The following is a 22,752-nucleotide window of genomic DNA, read 5'->3' on the forward strand; positions in this document are numbered from 1 at the left end:
ATGTGGGTCATGTCTCATCTTTCCTTACAACCCGAGAGACTATCGCCCGATTTCTGTTTGCCTTTCGAGAACACTGGCAATGTCCTGGTCAGTAAAAAGGAAACCTGATCTGGCAATTCATACCCCATCCAACAGGATGCTTTTTGACTAGATTAAGAGAACTAAGAATTGAATAAAGGAATGAGATGATTTATATGATAAAAGGAAAGTATGTAACAAGGTGGCTAAATCTAAAATCATTGATAGTAAGGAACTAGTAAAACAGTGAATAATGCGAACTATTTTCGACCTATAAAAAGGGAATGAAAAAAAGAGCACAGGCCCTTATTAATGCCATTTAGACGCATTTGTTCAGTCACGAACACTGTTTAAATCTGGCAATGCATCAATTAGGCTAGTTCAGCTCTTTAATCAGGCCCCATTACTTTCATCATCTATCAATGGATGGCAGATGGAAGAAAAGGTAGAATCCTAGAAGGGAGTTGATGAAAACCAGACACAAACCAATATCACATTAGAGGCTGATTTTTTTACATTGCGAGTTTACTTACTGGTTGCAAAACTCTGTTGTTTCGTGGCTACTAAGCTAGGAAAAAAAAAAAAATCCACTACTGCTGTAGAGTAAAGGTTATACTAGTCGATTATTTATTTAGTGGCATGTCTGCAACTCTACTAAGACAGGAAAGCAAAGCGAAACTGGGTTACATCTGGTCCGGCTATATGATTAAGAGGATAGTTAGGTTCGTCTGTTCTATGTAAGACAAGCGTTAAAGCTTGTATTACTGATAGGTAAAAGCGGCATGCACTGATTCATTTAGCTCTTGAGGTATTCCTTGTTAGCATCCAGCAGACCAGGTAGTGCTCAGCCCACAAGAGAAGAATTCGCGCGGGAATGTGACACGTATATGTGTAGTGAACGGTAGTATGATACAAGAAATCAACAGAAAACAGACTTACTTGAGACGCTCAGCGGATTGGAATTGCAACAATCTGCTGGCATTGGACTGCCCAGGAAAGGAATTTTTCTTCACACTTATGCTGAAAGCGAAGTGAGGTGTCACAACTATTGTAACGAAGGGCCAACAACGTTTTTTTTCCAAACAATCCAATCTCCCTGTTACAGAAGAGAGAACTCTCAAGTACTGATAAGATTAGTAAGCACAAACACATTTGCTGCTTAGAATACAGAAGGACAGAAGTCGTATACACTCGTTGGGGAATAGCATTTTTGAGACACTGAAACTTGCACTCTCTTACCTCCTCTCTGCACCCTCACCGCCCAACACCACACAGAAAAGCCCCAGCAAAAGTTCATAGAAGAGCTGACTGCGACTAACGAGAAGAAGAATAAAGAAAGAACAAAAAGACCATATGATGAAACAGTCAGGCTAAGAAAGCATCTGTGTGTTTGACTGGTGCGCATATTGCACTGGTCAGAGTTTAGTTACTATCTTGACTTCGTATAGATACGCCACAAGTGAACAAACTAGGGATCAAACATGTGAGGATGCTGTAGATAATTTTAGATAATTAAAAAAATTGCAAGAGTGTAAATATTGGCCTTCAGGAACATATACACTGTGATCGGTGAACGTGTACGCGCTCAACTCTTAAAACAGACAACCTGCTGCCCGATGCGCAGTCGTTAATAAATTAGGATCCATTTCCCTTGCTACCGTAGGTTTAATGCGCCTTCTCGCAATCTTGTGAAGAGTGCACGGACCAGTTTGTCGGCAGGGGAAATGTGGATCATATAGCGCTGAGTAACTGCACAGTCAAATCAGAGGAGGTTTGGTTCCCCTGTTACTCCAGTTCCCAAAAAAAATGTCTTCCGAATTATCTCGAATTTTACTTCTCCAACAAAGATGCCAGCAAAATTGTTGTACCGTGCGCCCTTTCGATCAATCACGATTGCTCTGAAAAACCTGACACTTATAGTATGATCTACCTTCTGCCCACTTAACCTCCCTGGAATTCCCAAAAAAAGATTGTTCTAGCCGACTACTCCCCCACCCTCCTCCACGCAACAGAATGCTACAGCTAATGCTTTTAGTGGTGGGAAGATTACATCAACAGTGGAGTCCTAGTACACTCCACAGCAAGGTGAGAGTGAATTTGATGAGCTAAAATCAGCTCAGTAAAATCTTCCAATCGTTGGCATTCACACAATGGTTTCTATTTCCAAGATGAACACTTGAACTCGCGGTTATAGCTCTAACCACTGTATAAGCTAGTGCTGGTCCACTGCAGAACAAGCGTTGTATGAGTATCAGCTGGACATGCTGCCTGTTCAAATCTGTTGCCCTCGTTCCTGCAGTTGTGGTCCACTCAAACAAAACGTGTTAGGTGTATTCGACATTGCAGTGTCAAAAGATTTCACCTCTATCCTGGTTCTTCTTCGAGTTAAGCATCAGCTCATCATCAATGTGGATTATGTCGGCAGAAAACCCAGGAAAGGCCTTTTTGGTCCCCCCCTAAAACAGAAAACATCCTGCATGTGACACTGCTGTTGTTGATGAGCATGATGTGCTGACATTAGCATCTTCTTTGCATTTCAATTGGAGGACTTAGTGACTTTTCACAAATTTTGCCATCATAAACAGTGTTTGTTAATTACACTCAGTCAAACATGATGTGCTATTGCTTCTGTTTGTTTTTTTCAACATGTCAGTGTATACGAGACACCCCCTACCTCCAGCCTGCTCAAGAAAAGCTCAATAAGCACACAACTCTGATTACTAAAAACTCACACACCAATAGGTGTTGTACGCATTTAGATGTTGCACATCTGCTTCAGCAATTAATTGTGGACTCGTTGCACCTTTGTTTTAAACTTTCTTTGGCAGAGTGCAGGGGATGGTCGTAAAGAAGGGGAGGGGGAGAGGAGAAAGAGGGAGAATGCATTTCAGATTTTGCTGTGTAAACAAACCAATAACAATATATGTGAATAAGTTTTTTAACAGATTTGATTAAAAAAGCCTGACACAAGATACAGACCACAAAACGGTATGAAGCATGGAGATGAGAGAAGATTTAAAATGGATTTAACAAATTTGAAATAAAATAAAGAGAAAGAAAGAAAAAAATGAGCCTAATTAAAAGATGTATGGCTAGCTAAGCAAATTAAGCAAAAGAACAAAAGAGGAAAGCAACAACAACAACAAAAATGTAACTCCAGTACCTCAACAACTGAATAATTGCGTGAATAAATGCTGCTGGTGTCGCCTGCATCATGCTGGTTGGCAGGGTGCAGCGGTGTAGGTGAGACACTGGGACTGGTTTGAGGTGAGTCCGACATGCTGCCAGCGTCTGAAACTGGTTGCGATGTTGCCTGGAAAAAGGAAATAAACCTACCAAAAATGATGATTCTTACTAAAACTGCAGGGAGGAAATCTTTCACAGGTGAAAAGTAAGTGTGTTGATGAATGAAAAGGGCTGGAGGGAAATTTGTAAAGCTGCGATTGCAAGGGTGCCAGAGAGAGAGAGAGAAAAGAAAAACAAGCTTAGATGCAGGATATTGGAGTTTTGGCAGCCTGTAGGCATGGCTGGTGAACTGACAGGGAGTTGGTGCTAAATGATATTGTGAAGTGTAGCCAAGTGAATGCAAATGCAGATATTTGTTTATACAAAATCTGAGCTGCCAGTACTATGACATGTCCATAGCTTATTTGTCAGTACCACATTATGCTATCTACAAATTTCATTGGCACAGCTGCAGCTACCTTAAAGTAAGCTAACTTTAATTAGGAACCATACAAATGTAGCCATTTATAAAGTCTCCACAACAAGAAAACATTTGAAGAGCTAATGGAATTCTTTAATGGCTGAATGACTTGTGTATGCAGCGATGCTAAAATAATTTTACTGTATTAATTCAAAACACAAACCAAATAATGAAAATACAAATTAAAACACACACAATCTCTTTTCTTTACTCTTTCACTCCTTTGTTCATCTAACTAAACATGCAAACACAGATGTAGATACAAGCATAACAAAGTGAGAGCCAACAGTGCATGCAGAACGTGCTCACAATGCCAACATGCTGAGTGACATCAGAAAACTACAAAGTTTTATGAAAAGTGTTCTGTAGTCAATAAACTCATGGCACCAAGAGGTGGGGAGGAAGAACCCAGCAGGCTGTGTAGTATGTATATCAAGTAACCAATATATCACACACCCACACACACTGACACCTGAGATGCACACAACTTTTTTTGGGGGGAGAGGGGATTTTTGTCTTTCTTCAACCCACAAATTTTTCTTTCTTTTTTTTTTTTTTTTTGAGGTGTTGAAGTGGTTGAGGGTGGAAGCAAAGTGGTTAAAAGAACAAAAATCTCAATAATGTTGATATGTGTGGGAAACAGAAAAAATCCCAACATTATTATCAGCCACTTTTTCCTCCTTACTGTTAACTATCAGTAAACAAGTTACAAACTAGACCACTATTTGCACACGCTTTTCAAACCTTGGGTAGCACTGTTGCAGCCAACAAGTTATTAAGTATGTTTCATCAAAGCAAATTCCATGTGATTTGTTCTGTTGCATAAGAGTAATAACAAACCAAACACAATGCAGTTTAGTTTATTCTGGAAGTGATGTTAGTCTCTGTTAAATCATTTCATTTAAAAATTATCCATTGAATTCCTAAGAAAAGATGTGCCCTAGGGTAAATCTTTCTGTGCTTCTAAGGTGAACATTAAGTGAAGAAATTGGGAAAGGAAAATAATGAAACAATTTTGCACCATCGCATTAACAATGTACTATAATACATTCCTATCATTGCTATTAACTTTACACGCATTTAACATAGGTACCAACCAAAATGCTATTACAAAAAATAAAAACAAGCCCTGAAAAATTAAAAAGGAACCCAATCCAGGTAAGAGCATTTCCACTACTGCTAGAGCTGAACTGTAAAACACTGATATCAATCGTGGAGCTTTCTTATGGTGTAATGGCAGAACCCCTTTTACAGCCACTACTATATCTGAGGCAAGCTCATCGCTGATTACAGTAAAAAAAAAATCATCTTCCCTAGCATTTACTAGTACCTTGCTAAAAGAACTGTTTAAATCTGGACTAACCACTTAATAATATGAAATAATTAGTACTATTCCATCTTTTGTAAGCATTATATACACAAAGTAAAATATGGAGGAAAAGGATTAATCAATAAGAATAATAATAGAGCACATACACAATGCATTTCCTGTTTGGCAGTCAGCTCAATATACTTGAATAAAAGATGAGCCTGATACATACAGCATTACACACATATGCACCACTCTGCTAACTGCCTCTGGAGCACACTTAAGCTTTCACACCACTAAAACTGTGCAGGATTCTGTGCTTAAGAACAGAGGTAATATTCCTGTCCAGCAGTCAGTAAACTTTAATGACATCAGATAACTACATATACAGCACCAATGGCTTCAGGGCCAAATTAATCCAATACTGATGTGAGGAAATGCCAACAGTAGCGTTGAGCATCTACTGCTGACTATCAAGCTGGACCGTCACTGAAATTAAAAATTTTGTACAAAAAAAACTACCTAATGTTCTAGGGAAGGAACTGCTGCATTGAGAAGAATTCTCTACGATTACAAACCTGAGTTAACAGGTACCAGTAAAACTATGATATGCTACAATATTTGTAGGACAGAATATGTGCATGTACCAATACACTTACTGAACCTGGCAGCACCAAAACAAATCTCAATTATTTGTCTGGGCTGACCACATAAACTCACACTTTTAGTGCCCACTCCCCACTTCCTATTCAGTCAAATTGTTAAATGATATTTAATGATAAAAAAAAGCTGTTTGAGAATTCTGCTGGTAGCATGAAACTGATCAGGGAAATTGTTAGACTTGAGCAATTTAGGAAATGGCTCTCAATACTGAAAATTAATGACATAAAAAAACAAAGTAATGTTGGTACAACCATAGATTTTAATATTTGTTAGTACTGGAAATGCTTCATCAAAAACAGGAACTTTTCAAAAAATACGTAAAAGTTATTGTTATGCATTAAAAATGTAACTCATTATTCTGAAATTCAATAAGGTGACCAGATGTTTCCGGGGCGAAAGCGGGACACGTGCCAATGATGGTGTCGTCATCGTCAAAAAACGCCGAAAAAAGTGATTTTTAAAGACAACCGGGACATTTAATGGACTTGCCAGAAAGCCAGAAAGCGGGACATTAGGCGCTGCTCGATGAGCAACAAGAGGTCAAGCGGGACTGTCCCGCCTAAAGCGGGACGTCTGGTCACCTTAAATTCAATTATATTGACTTAAAAAAAAAAAAACAACAGGAAATGCTTCAAAGTGGGAAAATGCAAACTTGTCAAATATTTTGAAAGTTGTGAGAGTCAATGTAGCCAGATGTCACCTGCGGTGGCTGTTGACAGGGTGGCTGTTCTAGCCCAAGACTTGATTCACTCGGACGTTGGTACAGGGAAGAAGAATATGATTTCCACTGATTGCAAATCATGCACAACATGAAAATCACTCACAACATGCTAATTCCCTGATAAATTGCTGAGGACACTGAATATCTTTAGCATATTTTTATAGCCTGAATACTTGCACATCTACCAGAGATACAATTATTTTTCATGACCTGGTTATGACAAATGGATGGGTGAAAGTTGATACTTGGGCTCCAACCCCTTGAAAAACTATTCAGGAGAAGAGTTAATTTCAATTTGCATTGAACTGCTGTCCAACCAGTGCTAAATACTTAAAGGTTTAAACACTAATAAATGATTTTTATCAATTTCTATTTAAACCATCACTAGCAATATCAGAAAAAGCAGCACCACCAGCAAAATAATAAACAATATAAGGGAACAGAAACCATACAAATATTCACATACATGAAAAAATAAAAACAAATGCCATGAATTTTAAATTAACCAAAGTCTACTTTTTAAATTCTTAGCAGTTTTAATTAAGTGGTAGGTAATGAAGTACTGACAATATGACACAGCTACATGGCTGCAGTGGTTCCAACAACCACAGAAAAACTTACTTTAAAGAACCATTTTCACACAAAGCAGTCAGTTAACTTCTGTGCCCTTTCACTTTTTTCCTCTACAAGCTGATATTTAAAACTGATGCGCTTACAATCTTGACCACTGGTGCTAAAACATCACAAAAGGACCTTGGGTATAATCTGATCCCACCAAATGACTACACAAATCATGTTTCATGCCTGTGTTGTATAAACAGGAAACTGAAGAGTCTTGTGTCTAGCTAGACTTCAACTTGAATTGTATAAGCATGGCAAAGCAGGTGTTGTTTTGGCATGCTATTGCACTCTAATGGCCAAGACACTCTCCAGTACACAGTGTGCATATGCTGAATGCTGAAAGAACCCATAGATCCCTTAACCTTCAAATCCTGGTCAAGAACTTCAATCTCACAGCTAGCCTCAACACTTTCAATGCTTTTAGCAAGTCTGGAAATTTTCTGGCCTCCTTAGTGGTTAATTAGTGAACTCTTTATAAGACCAGACTGGGTATGATGATGGTGCAATAATGAGCTTCTTTTAAGTGTTGAAAAACGTTACAGAAGAACGTTTTTTCTTCACCATCTGCATGCTAGCGGAGATTAGGGCAAGGGACATACCAGTGAATCATGCAAAACAACTTGCGTGCAAATCTGGCTAGCTTTAATTAAAAACATGGGAAATAATAAGGAAGCATTCCTTTAACAAGAAGCAATGAACCTGGCTTTTATTTATGACCTGGGTAATGGAAATCTATTAAAACAATCTTGGATGTTTCCCCGGCCAACTGATTTTCTTTTTAATTACTTAAAATTTTTTAAAGTTAAAACTATTTTGATCACCAGAGTGTGACAAGAGGTGCAAGACTGCTGATCAGTCAACTTTAATTCTTGAGAATTCAAGATGTCTTAGTCAGTCCCTAGTGACTCAGTTTTCTAGATGTTTGAATGGTCGATAAAGAGATAAACCAGCATTTTAAATCCACCCTCTTTGCCTAAATGAGATGGGGGTTGGTTGGGAGTAGAGCAAGAAGGGGGAGAAACTAGAACTAAATGTTCATCCTTCCACCAATTACTAATGAGTATTTCTTCAGACTTACAAGTCTCAAAGCCATCAGAATATTTTAACAGGGAATCAGTCATCATGCATCGACAGATGCACCTTATTCATGGAAAAATGAAATGAATATCTATGTTTGTATTCGGCTGAAGACTTTTTCAACAAACTTTACTTCTAGACCAGAACAGCTCAAAACTTTGAATCCAAGCATGCATTCTATGAGGTATTTGTTGCTTGTTCTGCTCTGCCACCAAGGGATGTTTTAATAAGAGAATTGCTTGCAAATCCATGCTAGCACTTTTTACAGCTCCTACTTTGCTATCATTTTCTGTCCCATGTGTTGTTTTGCGATAACACTACCAGGAGCATGTCAATGCCCTCCAGAGTTCTGATGACCAGAACTTCCCAGTATTGTTTAAATAAATATGACATTTAATGTGGGATTACAGAGAAGGTCAAAGGGGACACTATCCCAACTATTCTGCTTGGTATTACCCAATGATAAAACTCTAACAGGGTGAAGAAACAATGAACATGAATTAAGTCAGACCAAGTTTCAACCTGCATGAATGCACATAACTTGTTACCATGCACTTTCTATCAAAAGTCATAATCAGAAGTCAGGTAAGTCAAAGCGAACTGTTACGAACTGTTTAACAGAAAAAACTCATAAAACAATAAAGCTGTCAAAGTAGTCAACAATTTTTTTGTGAAAAAAAATCTTTCTGCCTGGCCAGTGCTTCCCTGTACCAACATGCAACATGCATGCAAAGCTAAGGATAAGCAGACCTATCTTATGAATTAATTCTAAAGTACAGAAGAAAGGGAATTATGGGTGAGGCCAATGACAGGACAACCAAATTTAATTCAACCACAAAATAAAGAAACAAAGGGAAGGGAGTCAAAACAAGCTGATGTTTACCCGTTTCAGTTTACGACGGATGCCTTTACCTCCCTGCGAAGGAGAGGTTGCGGGAGAGTTTAATGACAGAATTTCAAAAGTTCCTCAATTCAATCCAATAAACACTAGCTTTAAATTAATTTTACCAAGCCATAAAAATATCAATTCTGTGAAAGCATCAACAGTATGGACTGCTTGTAGCAGAATTGGATTTGCACATGAACACTTTCGTGTGCATTTTCTATAATTATCTGGCCTAAAATTATGAAGCATAAAGTGTAAATCTAAGTGCCTTTGAAAGGGCTAAGCTGTGTGAACAATGAACAAATACAATAACCACTTTATATACTTAATGTGATACGTTTGGAATGGTTACTCACATATTTAGCTTCTAGTCCACCATGGAAACAATTTCTAAAATAGCTATGAAACAAACTCAGTTAACTATTTAAGAAAATGGATAATTTTGAAGCAAATATACAGTTTTAAGCAATGTATATAGGCTGGGATGCTGGGAAAACACCACACATCTGCTTATGTACTGTTGCATGCACCCTAACTTTACGAGAGCGTAAAAGCGCATAGACAACCGCACGCACTCACCCATACATATGCATGAAACAAAAGCACCAAAGCAGGTCCATCCACTCACAACAGGAAGAAATGAGACAATCCTAAAGGGATAGTCTTAACTAGGCAGGAGAAAGGCAAAGATGCAAGCACCGTAACATGAAAGGAAAGACAAGAAGCATGAAAAAAGTAAATACAGTGAAACAAAGATCTGATATAAAACAGAAAGATACATAAGAGCGTGTACATACATAAACATTCAGACATCCACACGTGTGCACACAAATCAGAAACAACACCTAGGTGTAAAAGGATGGGTGTGGTTAATTAAGCACCCAAGTCTGTGGTGTATGGATTGTATACCTCGCAGCCAGTTCCGGCAGCCTGGGAGATGCTTACATAGAAAGTGGACTGGGTCAGCCCTGCACGGTTTCGTCTGGAAGCAACATCGGACTTGGACCGCATCACATGTGTGGCTGCTCGAGCGTCGGGCCCCAGGCCAGCGCCCTCGCCCGACGACTTATACAAGGAGACAGGCACCGATGCCTGTTTGACATGCTTCGAGTCCCCGCGCTGATGAGCAGGAAGATGGGGGAAAACAAAAAAAGATAAAAGAAACCAAGCCAATGCCAACTGCACAGTAGCCAAGGTTGTCCAATCTTTATCTACCAAACCAAGTCCATAGTGCCACACCCCCCAGCCCTTTCATTTTCAGAGGGTGAAAGTCTAGCAGGACAGGACATCCCATACTACAATTCTACTATTCAGCCTCCAACTTCAACTCATGCACTAGCAAAACTACATACTAACATACATTCTGATATTTCATCTTAAAAAAATCATTCACAAACTACACAAGGCAAAGATCATTATAATCACTCTTTAGACAACTCTTGGAAGAAGTTTGCTTTCTCATCTAGTGGAAAAACTATTAGGCAAAAGCTTTACTGATTTTGAAGAATTATTAAAATCCCCAAGCCATAATATAAACCACAGTCTTAATTCTACACATCATGTTTCTTTGATTTGCTTTTAAAAATCTTCTGACTTGATTGAAACGAAAGTGTGGCATAAAATTTATTGTCTTTTAATGTAAAGACTCACCTTTGATTTGTTAGAAACTATCTTATCTGTGTATAACCGATATTTACACCATTCTCTCATATCGTAAATTAAAAATGTGAGGGCAAGAGAGCACAAAAAAGTATTTCAATAGAACAGTCAAGTGTTGAGAACAGAATTTAGGTAAACAGACTCCCTTTACACTGTAAAGCAAAAACTGTCCTGTCAGCTGCCCACAATGATGCAGCACATGCAAAAGCAGGCATTGTGTTCTATTGTGCCCCATGTGTTAAATGTAAGTGCAGTCTACAAAACAGCTGTGGCTACTGTGTGAACCAGAAAACTTTTGGAGTTTCGAATGCCAGATCTCAATGTTCACATTACTTCAAAAGTCATCATTTGTCTATCATTTACAGGCTCCATTTATCCTTGCCCCTCATGTCATCCTATAGATCTTTGCTCTACTCTAAAATGGTACTGTCTGGCCATGTTTAATGAAGTTGCCTTTAAACAACTTGCTAATTCTCATTGGACCTATAGCAGTGATTACATGCAACTGAATCAGATAAAGAAATAAAATGTGCTGATCATGTGTCTTCCTGACTGACTGTAAAATTAACTTTCATCTCTCATTGCTTCTAGTACATGAAGACTATTTTGTGTAAGAGAGGGAGACAGTGTGTGTGTGCACCTGCATGGTGGTGACAGACCCTCTCCCCCCCCCCCCAAACCCTACTTAAATATTTAGCTTCAGATGTTTAACTGATTCTTATATCTTTCTTCCTTGACACTCCTAGAAAAAAATGCTAACGAACCACCACAAAATCTCTTACAACAAAAATGGACATTATGATTCAGCAGTACTAGCTGCTCAAAAGCATCTTTCTGTACATCTATGCTTCCATACTTTTTCAACACTGACTCAATGTCTGAAGCCTACCTAACGTCTGCACACAAATTAACTAGACACATGCACATAACCAAAGATTTGTTAAAATAAATAGGAAGTTAGAAAACAAAGAAAGTGAGATAATAGAAAGGTAAAATGTGTATTTTTTCCTTACTAGAAGTATGCGTGGGTACTGCACATGAAAACATGTAATCAAGGGTGGAACACAAAATAAGATTAAAAAAAGTAAAAAACTTCATAGGAAGGGACATAAAGAGTAGAAGAAGGGAAAAATAATAAAGATGAAAATGAGAGAAAGGGAAGAAATGGGAGTACAGTATGTGAACATAATGTTGGGGTGGGAGAAAAAGAAAGGACTTGGAGAACCAGCAACACAGCTTCAGGTAAAAACCTTAAACTAAACACATTTAAGACAGCGTGCTCAAAACCCTGTAACTGAAAAGAAACTTCTTGGAACCAATGGCATGCTGCAAATCATTTTTACTTCACTGCTTCAAGCAGACCCCTCAACCAAACACAACAAAGCTGTTCTACTTTTCTTGTATCCTTAATAGTTTCCTTAACCACCAACACTCAAATAAAAGCAGATCCCTATACCTGACCCAAGTTAACACCACCTTGGCAACGCTGAATGAGATATATTGTAAATTAATGAGTTTTTCTATCAACAATCAGTTTTAGCACTTAAATGATGTTGTCTTCACTATAGACTTTTAGGACGGATAAAATAGCAGTTCATACCGATTTATTTTATGAATTCTATAAAACAGGTTTCAGGTTTGAATAGCACATCCATATAAATAAAAAGCTACTTATTTTGACATGGCCACGAAAAAATGTCTTAATACACGATGGAATGAATTCCAAGTGCCTAACAGATTTTTAATTACAGTAGTTAGCAGCATCAGTTCCCTAATTCTGTTTCCCCTCAAAAGAAAATATTCTTTCCATCAAAAATAACTGTTAACCAATGAAAGGCTACTCTCAATACACTATTCCATTAATGTAAGAATAATGAATCTACCTGACATCACTCAGAGTCAACAATCTCTCACTTTCTAATATGTATCAATGCAATACTCATAAGAGGATAGCACAGCACACAAAGAAATAAATTTTATAAAACTATGCTACTAGATCAGCTATAAGTGCAGGGAACAAAAGCATATGCATTTAACAAGACAAAACTTGTTTCAAAATATGAAAAATGTGCCCATATTCAAAAGTAAAGGAGCAAGCAACTTTCTAGCGATTACATCTCCTACAAAGCAAAGATAAGGGCATTGTTGGGGAAAGTGGGGCCCAAAGCTGGATGTGAAAGACTTCCAATATGGCCACTTACCCACGAGCTGATGCTGCTGATGCTGCCTGCGGAGGTGATGCTGCTGTCTTGATAGTGCGGCACACCTTGACCAAAGCTAGAGCCCTGTAACAGAAACCATTCCCCCTGTCAGTCTGTAGCTTAACAACAAAATATTTCCTTAACATTCTGGAACACTTCCTTTTCAAGATGAACAAATGATGTATTTTTTTAAACTAAACCGCACCACCATCCACAAAAAAGAAGCAGAGTGGTTAATGTTCAAGGCCAGAGGTATACATGCCTGCTAGTTAACGACTCATGTGATGCAGTGTACTCTACCTCCCACCTATCCCAACTGACCCCCTTAAAGTGTGGAGAAAGGCAGGAAAGAAACCATCATCACCCTTGCAGCAGATCTGGCACCAGGGTAAGTGCAGTCTCTATAACCTCCTCCCTAAGACTATTACCTGTTTTAACCAGTAATCTTTGAAGAAATCTCAACATGAGAAGTAAAACACCACCTTCTTTTCCCTTACTGCTACCTTTACCCAGTCTATACAATGTGTCTGAATCATAAGACTGCATCAACTAAGACAAGCAACTGCGGACTCTACTTTTTCTATATAATCAGAGCTCTAACACTTAAAAGCTGAATATTTAGCCTTTTCTGATCATTACTGCAGGTACTGCGATTGTTCCTCAAATCCTTCATGTTCACTGGTAGCCAGTAATTACATAACACCCTCCATAACAAGGACATAATGTTGCTGAGAAAAAAGAAACAGCAAAACTCTCAGAAAGTACCACAACAAGTCAAACAAAACAAAACAACAAATTATTAAAAACCCCAAACCACTCAGTCACTCACAGCAAAGTCTTCTTCAAAGACCTTTAGCTGTTGCAGCTGCTTTTCAAGGGTCTTGACAGTTCGTTCTTTCTCAAGCAGGTTTGTGTGCAGTCGTTCAGTAGGGGTTCGTACATATTGCCGCTGTAATTTCTGGAAATCAAAGCAAACTTGTGAGGCAGTGGTCTCAGCAACATGATGGTGTTATACAAAGACACAAGCACAAGAAACTGTATCTGAAGTGGCTATAAAACTGATATTGCACGACGGATGCTGGATTCTTCCACACAACCATGCATTACCCCTCCTGATTCTCTCTCTTTCTCAAACACAAACCCCTTCTCTCATCTCTTCCCTTCCTGTCAGACTATGAGTTTATTATGTCTTCACACTACCTGACCAAAATATTTCCTGAACTTCTGTACCATTCATGTATTTCCAGATCTTATGTGTGTGGCCAGGTAGGCAGCAAATGTAAACCCTATCTAATGGACCTATCATCTGCCTGTCTTATCTAATGAGTGTGGAACTGCTTGGGGTCACAGCATGTTTCTTTAGCCCAGAAGAACATTAGAAAGGTCGAAGAAAACAAAAAACAAGAATGACTATTCTAGCATGTTTGTCGTGAATGTCCTACCTCAAAATCCTCTTTGGCCTGATCGTGCATAGCCTGTGTCATGTGCAGCTTTTGCACCCATAGTTCCCGGTCCTTGTCCGGCTGCAATCAACCATAGATGTTACTGCTAGAGAGCCCATTGTCATCATTGCAACTTTCTTTGTCATCACATCTCTCCCATATCTGACATCACCATCATCAACACTATTGCCATCACCATTTCACCACCAGTATTTCTGCTTTCAGGGTGGTGACCACTCTACGTCATTCATTACTACACTGTCACATATACTGCTCTGCCATCTCACTTCTCACTACTACACGGACTTCAACATTCATTACTACAATAACAAAATCAATTGCTTCACTATTCTTACTTTGTACTTCTGCCATTTTTATTTTATATTTCATTGTTTATCACTTCAACATTACAATGTACTTTCACCATTATTACATTATTTCACCATTCATTACTTCACTATCCCATCACTCTACTGAAGAATGTGATTGACTGAACAGTCTTTTTCTCTCTTCATCTTCCCACGTTTGTCTACCCACCCTTACCCTCTCACCTTTCATCCAGGTACCAACCATACCGCAAATAATGGAAGCAAATGGATTTTGTTTTTCTCTATGTTACTAAAATGCACAGACTGTAGATTAGCAGGGGAAGTCAAAGACCTCACACCTCTGTCATCACCTGGGTTAGTGGGAGAAGGACAAGGAAAACAAGCAACTCACATCAACAGGCTGAGGAGCAGTGATGACAGAGCTGCGGTTGGAGATGGTGGCTGGAGTGGACAGTGTGTTGGCGCTGGACAGGAAAGCAGAGTTGGCAGAGGAGGCTGCGTTTGGTGAAGATGGGTTGGGTCTACCCATCAAGGTGAGCGCCACATAGGAGCCCGCTGCAACACAACAGGAAAGGCAATCGATAAGAATACAGATGTCCAGGATGCTGGCTGGGACCCACAGTAAACACTTATTACAACATACATAACTGCTTCTAAATAACCAATTTTCATGCCAGTCATAAACCAACCACCAGATTATCACTGAAGTATGTAGTCTGACAATAAAACATTTCAATGCTAGGTCAAACAAAAGTATAACTGGAACACAACATTTTCAGTAAAATGTACATACAGCAAGAGTATATACAGTTTAAACATGCAAATGTGCACATTTGTATTAACAGATAGATTTGCAGCTGGTTTGCATGGTTCCTCTATGCTATGTGTAACTCTGCTCAGGCTGCAGCGGGATATGTATAGCATTCATCCTTGCCAGTTTGTTACTGGTCCTGATAAGTACACCAGAGACATCAAAGACCAACACCATTCTGGGAGGGGCAAATAATGACATGGATATCAAGCAGATGTTCACAACAATGTTTGAGTGTCAGCAAGAGGAACTGACTCAATGCAATTACAGCTATCTTTGGTACAAGATACTTGAACATGATTGGAGAGGACAGTGGTAATTTGCTCTCTAGAATAACTATCCTGAGGTAGGTAACAGTGAGATGAGAGGTGAGTGTCAAAAGGCAATTAGTACAGTGAAAAGATGGCAGGATGTGGTCAGGGTACAACTTAGTCTGTGCCCTGCTTGGGACCCCAGCATAGTGGAAATAATTATAGATGCTTCCCTTTGTTAGCTGATTCTTGGGATAGGCCTGATAAGACAAGGTGTTGACAAAAAGGAGGTTTAAAGGAGCTGCTGGAAAAGGGGGTCAAGGATGCTGGGGTTTGTACAACCCACTAGCAGATGATAAAAAGGTCCTTGTTGACAGAGGAGAAAAACTATAGTCCCACTGAAATAGAAGGAATCAATAATCTTGGAGAAAGAGAAGGTCAAAGCAGTGCCTTTTGAGTGTAAATCAAATGTTAACTATTTTAGTATTCATCTAGCATTATTAGCACATTATTGGATTAAGCCAAAAAAAAAAAAACCGCACAAGAAAAATGTCATCACTGCTTAGGTTTTACATGCCAGCCATCATGAGGGACACAACCTCTGTAGCGGAAACACAAAGTTTTAAATACACTGCAAATGCTATCAAGTGTGCTATTGATTTCATAATTGCACAGCCCTGTTTTAGCTAAATGCATTGAGATAAATCGCTTGTATGCTGTTCCAGATTGCAACAGAAAACCTGCCATTTTCATCATCAACCATCCTTTCCTTCCCAGAAATTCCTAAAATTGGAGTTACCTGTTTTTTCCAATAATTTGATAGGCCAGTGCAGTCCTAGAGCAGAACACCATAAAATTCAATCTGCCACATGTTCCCTAAACTGTTATTAACCATCAAACTGAAGCATCTAACACCATTTAAAATGGAAGGTTTTTCAGATGAGCCTCAGATGTTGATTAACGAAAGGTAAAGCGATCCATGCACAGCAAAACTGAATGAATTTGAACTGGGCACTGTGCAGAATTCATGTGACAATTCTGAAAAGTATTCTGAACTCACTGGTCCATTCTGGGTTATTCGCAGGTTAACTGCTGGAAATTTTTTAACAGCCTGCCCACTTTGTAGAGGTTAATGGGTGAGTTTCTAGCAAGTAAGCTTGTGACTCAGTTCCGTCACGGATGTCCCTGCTAAACTCCGTTTTTCATTAGATGATTAATTTCCAGCATCACAATTTTATTTCATAGTTACAACTGACTGTTGATAATTACTTTCTTACCATTGAAAATACATCATCATAAAATTTTTTACACATTTATCAATGTAAAAACTCATTTCGTCCTTATTTTACTGTTTACCCATTCCCATGTGTTCCTAAGCTAACTCATGCATTTGTCAACCTTAAATTTTTTGTTAGCTGTTTCAAGCATACACATTAATGGCAGCCTGATGCAGTCAGCTGTTTCTAGCATTGTGCTGGATAAGATTAGGACTGATGATGCTGTGTTTATGACTGCATCACGATGTTGCACACCTGGTGCTTGATGTTCGTTTAACATTTTTACCAGGAATAGTAGTTCGTTTGTACATGTTTTTGTATAGTTGGCACTGCCGTTTGAAAAAGGTCTCTTCGTTTTATTTAAAGTTAAAGACTTGACTGTGCTCATCTGAGTGTTGAAGAGAGCATTCAGCTACAGGATATTGTGTCCTGGTCTGTTTTCTTTACAAAGGATTGCATCTTTCCTCTTTGAATTCAGCTCATGCAGATGATCTATTCTTAGAAATACTACCTTTTCATCACTTCCTGTTTTCTGGACAAAACAAAGTGACTGATTAAGGGGGAAAAAAAAATCAATATTTCTTGTGCTTCTTCATCATAAAATACCACCAGAATGTGTTTTTGTGACACTTTATTCTAGATTTCCATTTTGCTGATGCTCTATTTCCAGTGATTTTTGCTGAGTGCTCGTGTTGTCCTTTAAACACCAATTCCCTCCCCCACACACCAAATCTCCGACATGCACATCAAAAATACACATGTTCACATGCTTGCGCGCACTATCCACAACACACACTCTAACATACACGGCAATGACAGGCACTTGACAGATGAACAACTAAATGACCTAGGTAATAGGTAAGCACGACGCGGTGCGTCTGTACCTGATTTTTCGGCCACTGCCGGCGGCGAACCCCCTCCTAGTGGGAGGCTCTTGCTCCAGCTGAACCTTCCCCCTGCCATGACAATGCTGTACTGTACACAGGTGTTGCACTCCCGCCGAATTGTTTCTACTTGACCACACCTCACTTGCAAAACCACCGATTAATATTCCTCAATTCCCAAAATCAAGTCCTGATGCAACGAGAAAAAACAAATAGTGGTGGGAGTGGGTGGGGAAAGAGACAGAAAAAGGAAGGGTGGAGCTGAACTCGTAGGCAAGTGCGCGGTTTTGTTTTTGGCTTTTTTTTTTTTTTTGCTGGGGTCAGTGGGAAAGTACATAAATCTCTCGCGCGTGCGTCAGAACAAACCGTTATACACTTTGAAGTCAGAATGTGCTGAAGCTCAGCTGGCTCCCCCTTTCATGGGTGGCCGTAATCCAACAGAAATCGAACGAGATGTGCGTACATTTCTTTCCTTAATTGGGCAGTTCTATCACTCGCTAGCAGTATCCGGACCTCAAAACAAGAAAATGAAGTCTGAAAAAGCCGCCGCAGAAGTGCGACTACACAGTAGGGCATCCCACACGGCCAAGATGCAGATACAACAGCTGACGAGGGAGGAAAAGCACAAGCCGCTGAAACAATGGTTAAACCACTCGGCCACGCACCCTAATCTTGTGCACGTCACAATGTTGCTGGTGACGTCGTGGCGCACATGCTGACTACACCTTATCCTTTCTGGACTAGGCAAGATTTCGGGAAAATTCCACGGTCGACTTGAATGTCGTGCTGTCAGGCGAATCCACCTACAGGTAAAACTCACTCGACTATGAGGCCGTCTCGAGATGTGTCAACGTGAAACCCAATCCACCCTGAACAGTCTCAAAACACAAGATAACGATGGGTCGTTTTCACTGCGTGAAGTTGTCGCGCCGACCTCTGCCTTCATACACCTTCTGGCAAAGGCTATCCTAGTGAAGTCCTTTTACTCTTCACATCATAACTCCACTTTACAATGCTGTACACAAAAACGAAAGTAGAGTCGGTAAACGGTCAGGAGGGAGATCTGGGCTGTTTAGTCACCCTCGCCCCCCTTATGGCTCTTTTCCCTCGTCGCTGCGCTGCGTCGTCGTCAAGAGCAAAGCGACTGTGTTACGACAACGACGACACTTGTACCCTGCAGCGGCCTGAGCGACCTTGGTTGTGGAGGGTAGTGAGGCTAGCGACACACGCCGTCCCGCTGCACCACCACCTAGCATCCAAGCTGCTCGCAGGTGCACGGCAGCAGGGAGGTCGTAGCACGGGACACAGGTGAAGGGAGCTGCTCAGCGTGTCACCGCCCATGGGAAAAGCAGGAAGTGAATGCCTGGCAGTGCTGGCCCCTAGCAGTTCTCTCTCTGTGTGTTTACGACACTCGTCGACCGTGACGTTACGAAAGGGGGTCTCGATCAACGACCTTGCTCGCGACCCACCCGCCCCATACCCGCCCTACATCCGCGCTCAAAAAAGGTAAATAAAACATACACGCACATCTAAACTTTGCCCAGCCCAGTTCCTGCTTCAGAATCCTCGCAACAGCCACAAACGACACACCGTCGACAAGACAAGCTCCAGGGGATGGCAACGTCAACTACCGTAATGGAAGCGAGCGTCGAACTCCGGCCAAGTCGCTGCGTACACACACTCCTTTCTGGAAGCAACCCTACATTCCACGGGCTCGGGCTTTTTTTTTTAAAAACTTTATATAAAGTTCTTTTGTCGAGGCGAACACTTAGCGCCACACGCCTTGCATACAGACCCAGTTTTTTTTCTCCCTCAACTCACCTGCCCTCGACCTGCCCTGGCGAGTCGGTGACTTCATAACAAGGGCTTCCTGCCAAGCGTACCGTTGCTCCGTCGCGAAGTCGGCCTTCATCTGAAAGCGTTCTGGACAGAAGGGACTTGGAGGTGATGGTGGTGAGTGGGGGAAGGGGACTATGGTGACGTGATATGCGCCACACGGACCCCCTTTCGACAACAGGGGTGGGCGGGGAAGAAGACAACGCACCCGCGAGCGCACGAGAGGATAGAGACGTCCGTATATGCACCACCTTCAATGAAGCGTGTCGTGTCTTCAAATGAACCTTTCCCCTTGTAACCGTTGACATAACGCCATGGTCGTTTACTTATCACTTCACCCTCCCAACCTCGTGAAGACGCGGGCTTGGCATTCTGCTTGAAAAGGTAACAAAGAAAGGAGGTGGGGTAGGGGAGAAATGCCCGTAGCTCCGACTCGGGTACCGAGCAAGGGGAGAGCGGGGTACCGAAAAGAAAAAAAAAAACCCACACAGCTCTCGTGGAACGACAGGAGGCTACAGGATGGAAGACGCAAAGACGAGAAGAAGGGTGGAAAAACCAGGTGGGCGGTTGTTGAAGGGGGAAGAGGGACCCTGACAGGTAATAGCATCGATCCCTACTGATATCCTGTCGCTACTTACTCCCTTCGTTTGTCGAATTCACTACCAGGTGGGTTCGTAGATGTCAGATAACAGTGAACTGTGTGGGCGTCGCCTGCTAATATTTACACAGCATCATGCTACAAGTGCTATCTGCTACGATGACAGGCTCTTATATTCCTCAAGCTTCTAGCTACTCACCGCACACAACACAAACACAGACAAAGGCGCGAGCTCCCACACGTGCGAAAGAGTAAACATGTCATTTCTTAAAAAGACGCATGATTAAGAAACACCGTCTCCTTCACACACACGATGTATCACGCGGGGGCGTGACCTAAAAACGGACCTAACTTCTCCAACCCAAGCTCGGGCCAGGCGACGTGATACCTCCATGAATTCCTCAGCGTCAAAATCACGGGTGCAAAATCAACCCTCCCCATCGTCCCCCAACCACACTTCAAACGTTCGTCCGGTAACCCTCCGCAACCATTACGATGAATCGCTCACTGAATGCAGATTTAGGACAAAGCGGTGAAAGAAAACCAACCCTATTTAACAAAAAAAAAAAAAAATCAAAACCCATGTGTACACGGAAGGCGAACGGTGAATGTAAGCTTGGGGCGGGGGAGAGAGAAAATAAAATAAGAAAGAAAACAAGGAACGTTATGCGTCGCGTAGTAATGTCTCGAGCAGAAGCTGTATGGTGGTGAACCCAGCTCATTTGCATTTGCACTCGCGCTACTTCACGCACCGTGCACGCCCGCCATTAGCATGCATCACGGCCAAGCGTGACGCAGACAGCGCGCCTCCACCCTTCTCCCCCTCAGCCACAATCTACATGATGTAAGAAGGAAATAAGAATCCTCAGCCCCTCATTGGCTGCTTTCGTCACGAAGGTAAATTTTGTGGGAAACGCGAGCCTGCGGTCTCGAGCTTTCTCGTTTGGGCGGCAACGAGATGGGGAAAAGACGAGATGATGATGAAGGATGAAGAGCAGGGTGTTGTTTTTGTTGTTTGTTTTTTTGTTTTGTTTTTTTTTTTGTTTGTTTTTGTTTTTTTTGTTTTTTTTTTTTTTGGGGGGGGGATGCAATAGCAGTCTACACAACACAGCAAGTATGACATTTGCCTAATGACCAGATTCCTTCGTTCTCTCACACACAACTTTCCTTCGCTCCATGAACCCTGCTCCGTACTCTTCCCCTGTGAGTGTAAGCCAGCCCGCTGGTCCGTGACGACGAGGCGCTGCGCCCTGCTGGGAGTCTTACAAGGTGACGGCGTTCATGCCCATCACAAGAGGGTGTTCCTTACCACCAGCGATGGCAGTGTTTTGTGTAAGCCGACACATAAATCCATCACGTATCATATTCTTGTTTTTCTTTTTTTTGTTTTGAGGATTGTTCCTCGCGGCCAGATTTCCGGTCCATTCGAGTCATATCCTTGTTACTACAAGCGCCACCTCCCGAGCAGGTTACGTGTGGAACCGTCACTTCTACGTTGTCAACACAACTGATCCCTCTCGCCTAAATAGCTCACCTCAGCTCAATGTCAGATAGTAATTCCTGAACAAAAGTTGTGAACTCTCGTTCACCTCAAAAAGATATCGTTTGCAATCTTACTATCGTGCCGTCATTCCTTTCCATGTAGGGTTGGCAGCTTGAGGGTCTTCTCAACCATTACACACGATGTCGAATAAGCACAATGAATAGATGTACGACTGGTCCAAAAGAAAAACCAGAAAGAAAGTCAGTCACGAGACAGTCTGGATCTGGGCAGGTGTGGTATACTCTCATAGCGAATGGCATAAAGCTGCTCAGACAGAATGGAGGTCTGTAAAGGGCTCACAGTCAATGTCGCAAGTGGAGGAGGTAGCTAAGATGAAAAGTATCGAATTGTAAGTTGGCCATGACCTGGTTCTACGGTAAGAACCTAAGTTTATATATATATAGCAGGGATTCTGCTTACGCAAAAAACTGCGTACAGTACGCATTAAAAGTTCGGAGGACCCCTTCAATTTTCGTCAATGGGGTCCCATTCAAATTTGGGCGAAGAAAATCAGAAGCCTGTATAGTTTTGCCACAGCTCCCAGTGCTAACCCTGAACAATGGCTCCTACCCTGAGAGCAATAAAACATTTTATAAAGGTTTACAATGGGTTCTCGACCATTTGTAAACGTTAATAAGATGTTTAAATACTATCTCGGTAGCTGAAGACAACTACAGCACACAGAGAGCATAACGCATTTATGACGAGAGAAAGGTGGTAGAAGAGTGTACAGAGGAGGCGGGGAAAGAACATCCGGGTGCTGCTAGTGGTGCCAGCAGCTCGTCATTTCCTGTTATCTCGAGCAGCGCCCCCTGTGTTACCGGCGTCGTCATCGCCAGCTTTTTTGCTTGCGCCCCCTGTCGCCAGTTTTTTAGGCGCTATTTATAGCCGCTTGGGTGTTGACAGATTCAGTTGACTGT

General features: G+C 41.1%; 1 protein-coding gene across 3 annotated transcripts in view; it reads right to left on the reverse strand.

Annotated features, from left to right (window-relative positions):
- Positions 1 to 22,752, reverse strand: part of LOC112567758 (rho guanine nucleotide exchange factor 12-like) — a 73,906-nt gene that overhangs the window by 9,458 nt on the left and 41,696 nt on the right. Inside the window, exons 6-13 of one of the 3 annotated variants that reach the window (XM_025244565.1) lie at positions 15,024 to 15,187; positions 14,304 to 14,384; positions 13,691 to 13,819; positions 12,862 to 12,945; positions 11,674 to 11,691; positions 9,911 to 10,120; positions 8,999 to 9,031; positions 3,182 to 3,331 (exon numbers count right to left, since the gene is read on the reverse strand). In XM_025244565.1, coding sequence (XP_025100350.1) covers positions 3,182 to 3,331; positions 8,999 to 9,031; positions 9,911 to 10,120; positions 11,674 to 11,691; positions 12,862 to 12,945; positions 13,691 to 13,819; positions 14,304 to 14,384; positions 15,024 to 15,187 — 869 coding nt within the window. Of the gene's footprint in view, positions 1 to 3,181; positions 3,332 to 6,277; positions 6,484 to 8,998; positions 9,032 to 9,910; positions 10,121 to 11,673; positions 11,692 to 12,861; positions 12,946 to 13,690; positions 13,820 to 14,303; positions 14,385 to 15,023; positions 15,188 to 22,752 lie in introns of those variants that run through there. The other 2 variants (XM_025244567.1, XM_025244566.1) reach the window with 2 other exon arrangements.

Source organism: Pomacea canaliculata, linkage group LG7 (assembly GCF_003073045.1).
Source record: "Pomacea canaliculata isolate SZHN2017 linkage group LG7, ASM307304v1, whole genome shotgun sequence".
Classification (NCBI taxonomy): Eukaryota; Metazoa; Mollusca; class Gastropoda; order Architaenioglossa; family Ampullariidae; genus Pomacea; species Pomacea canaliculata.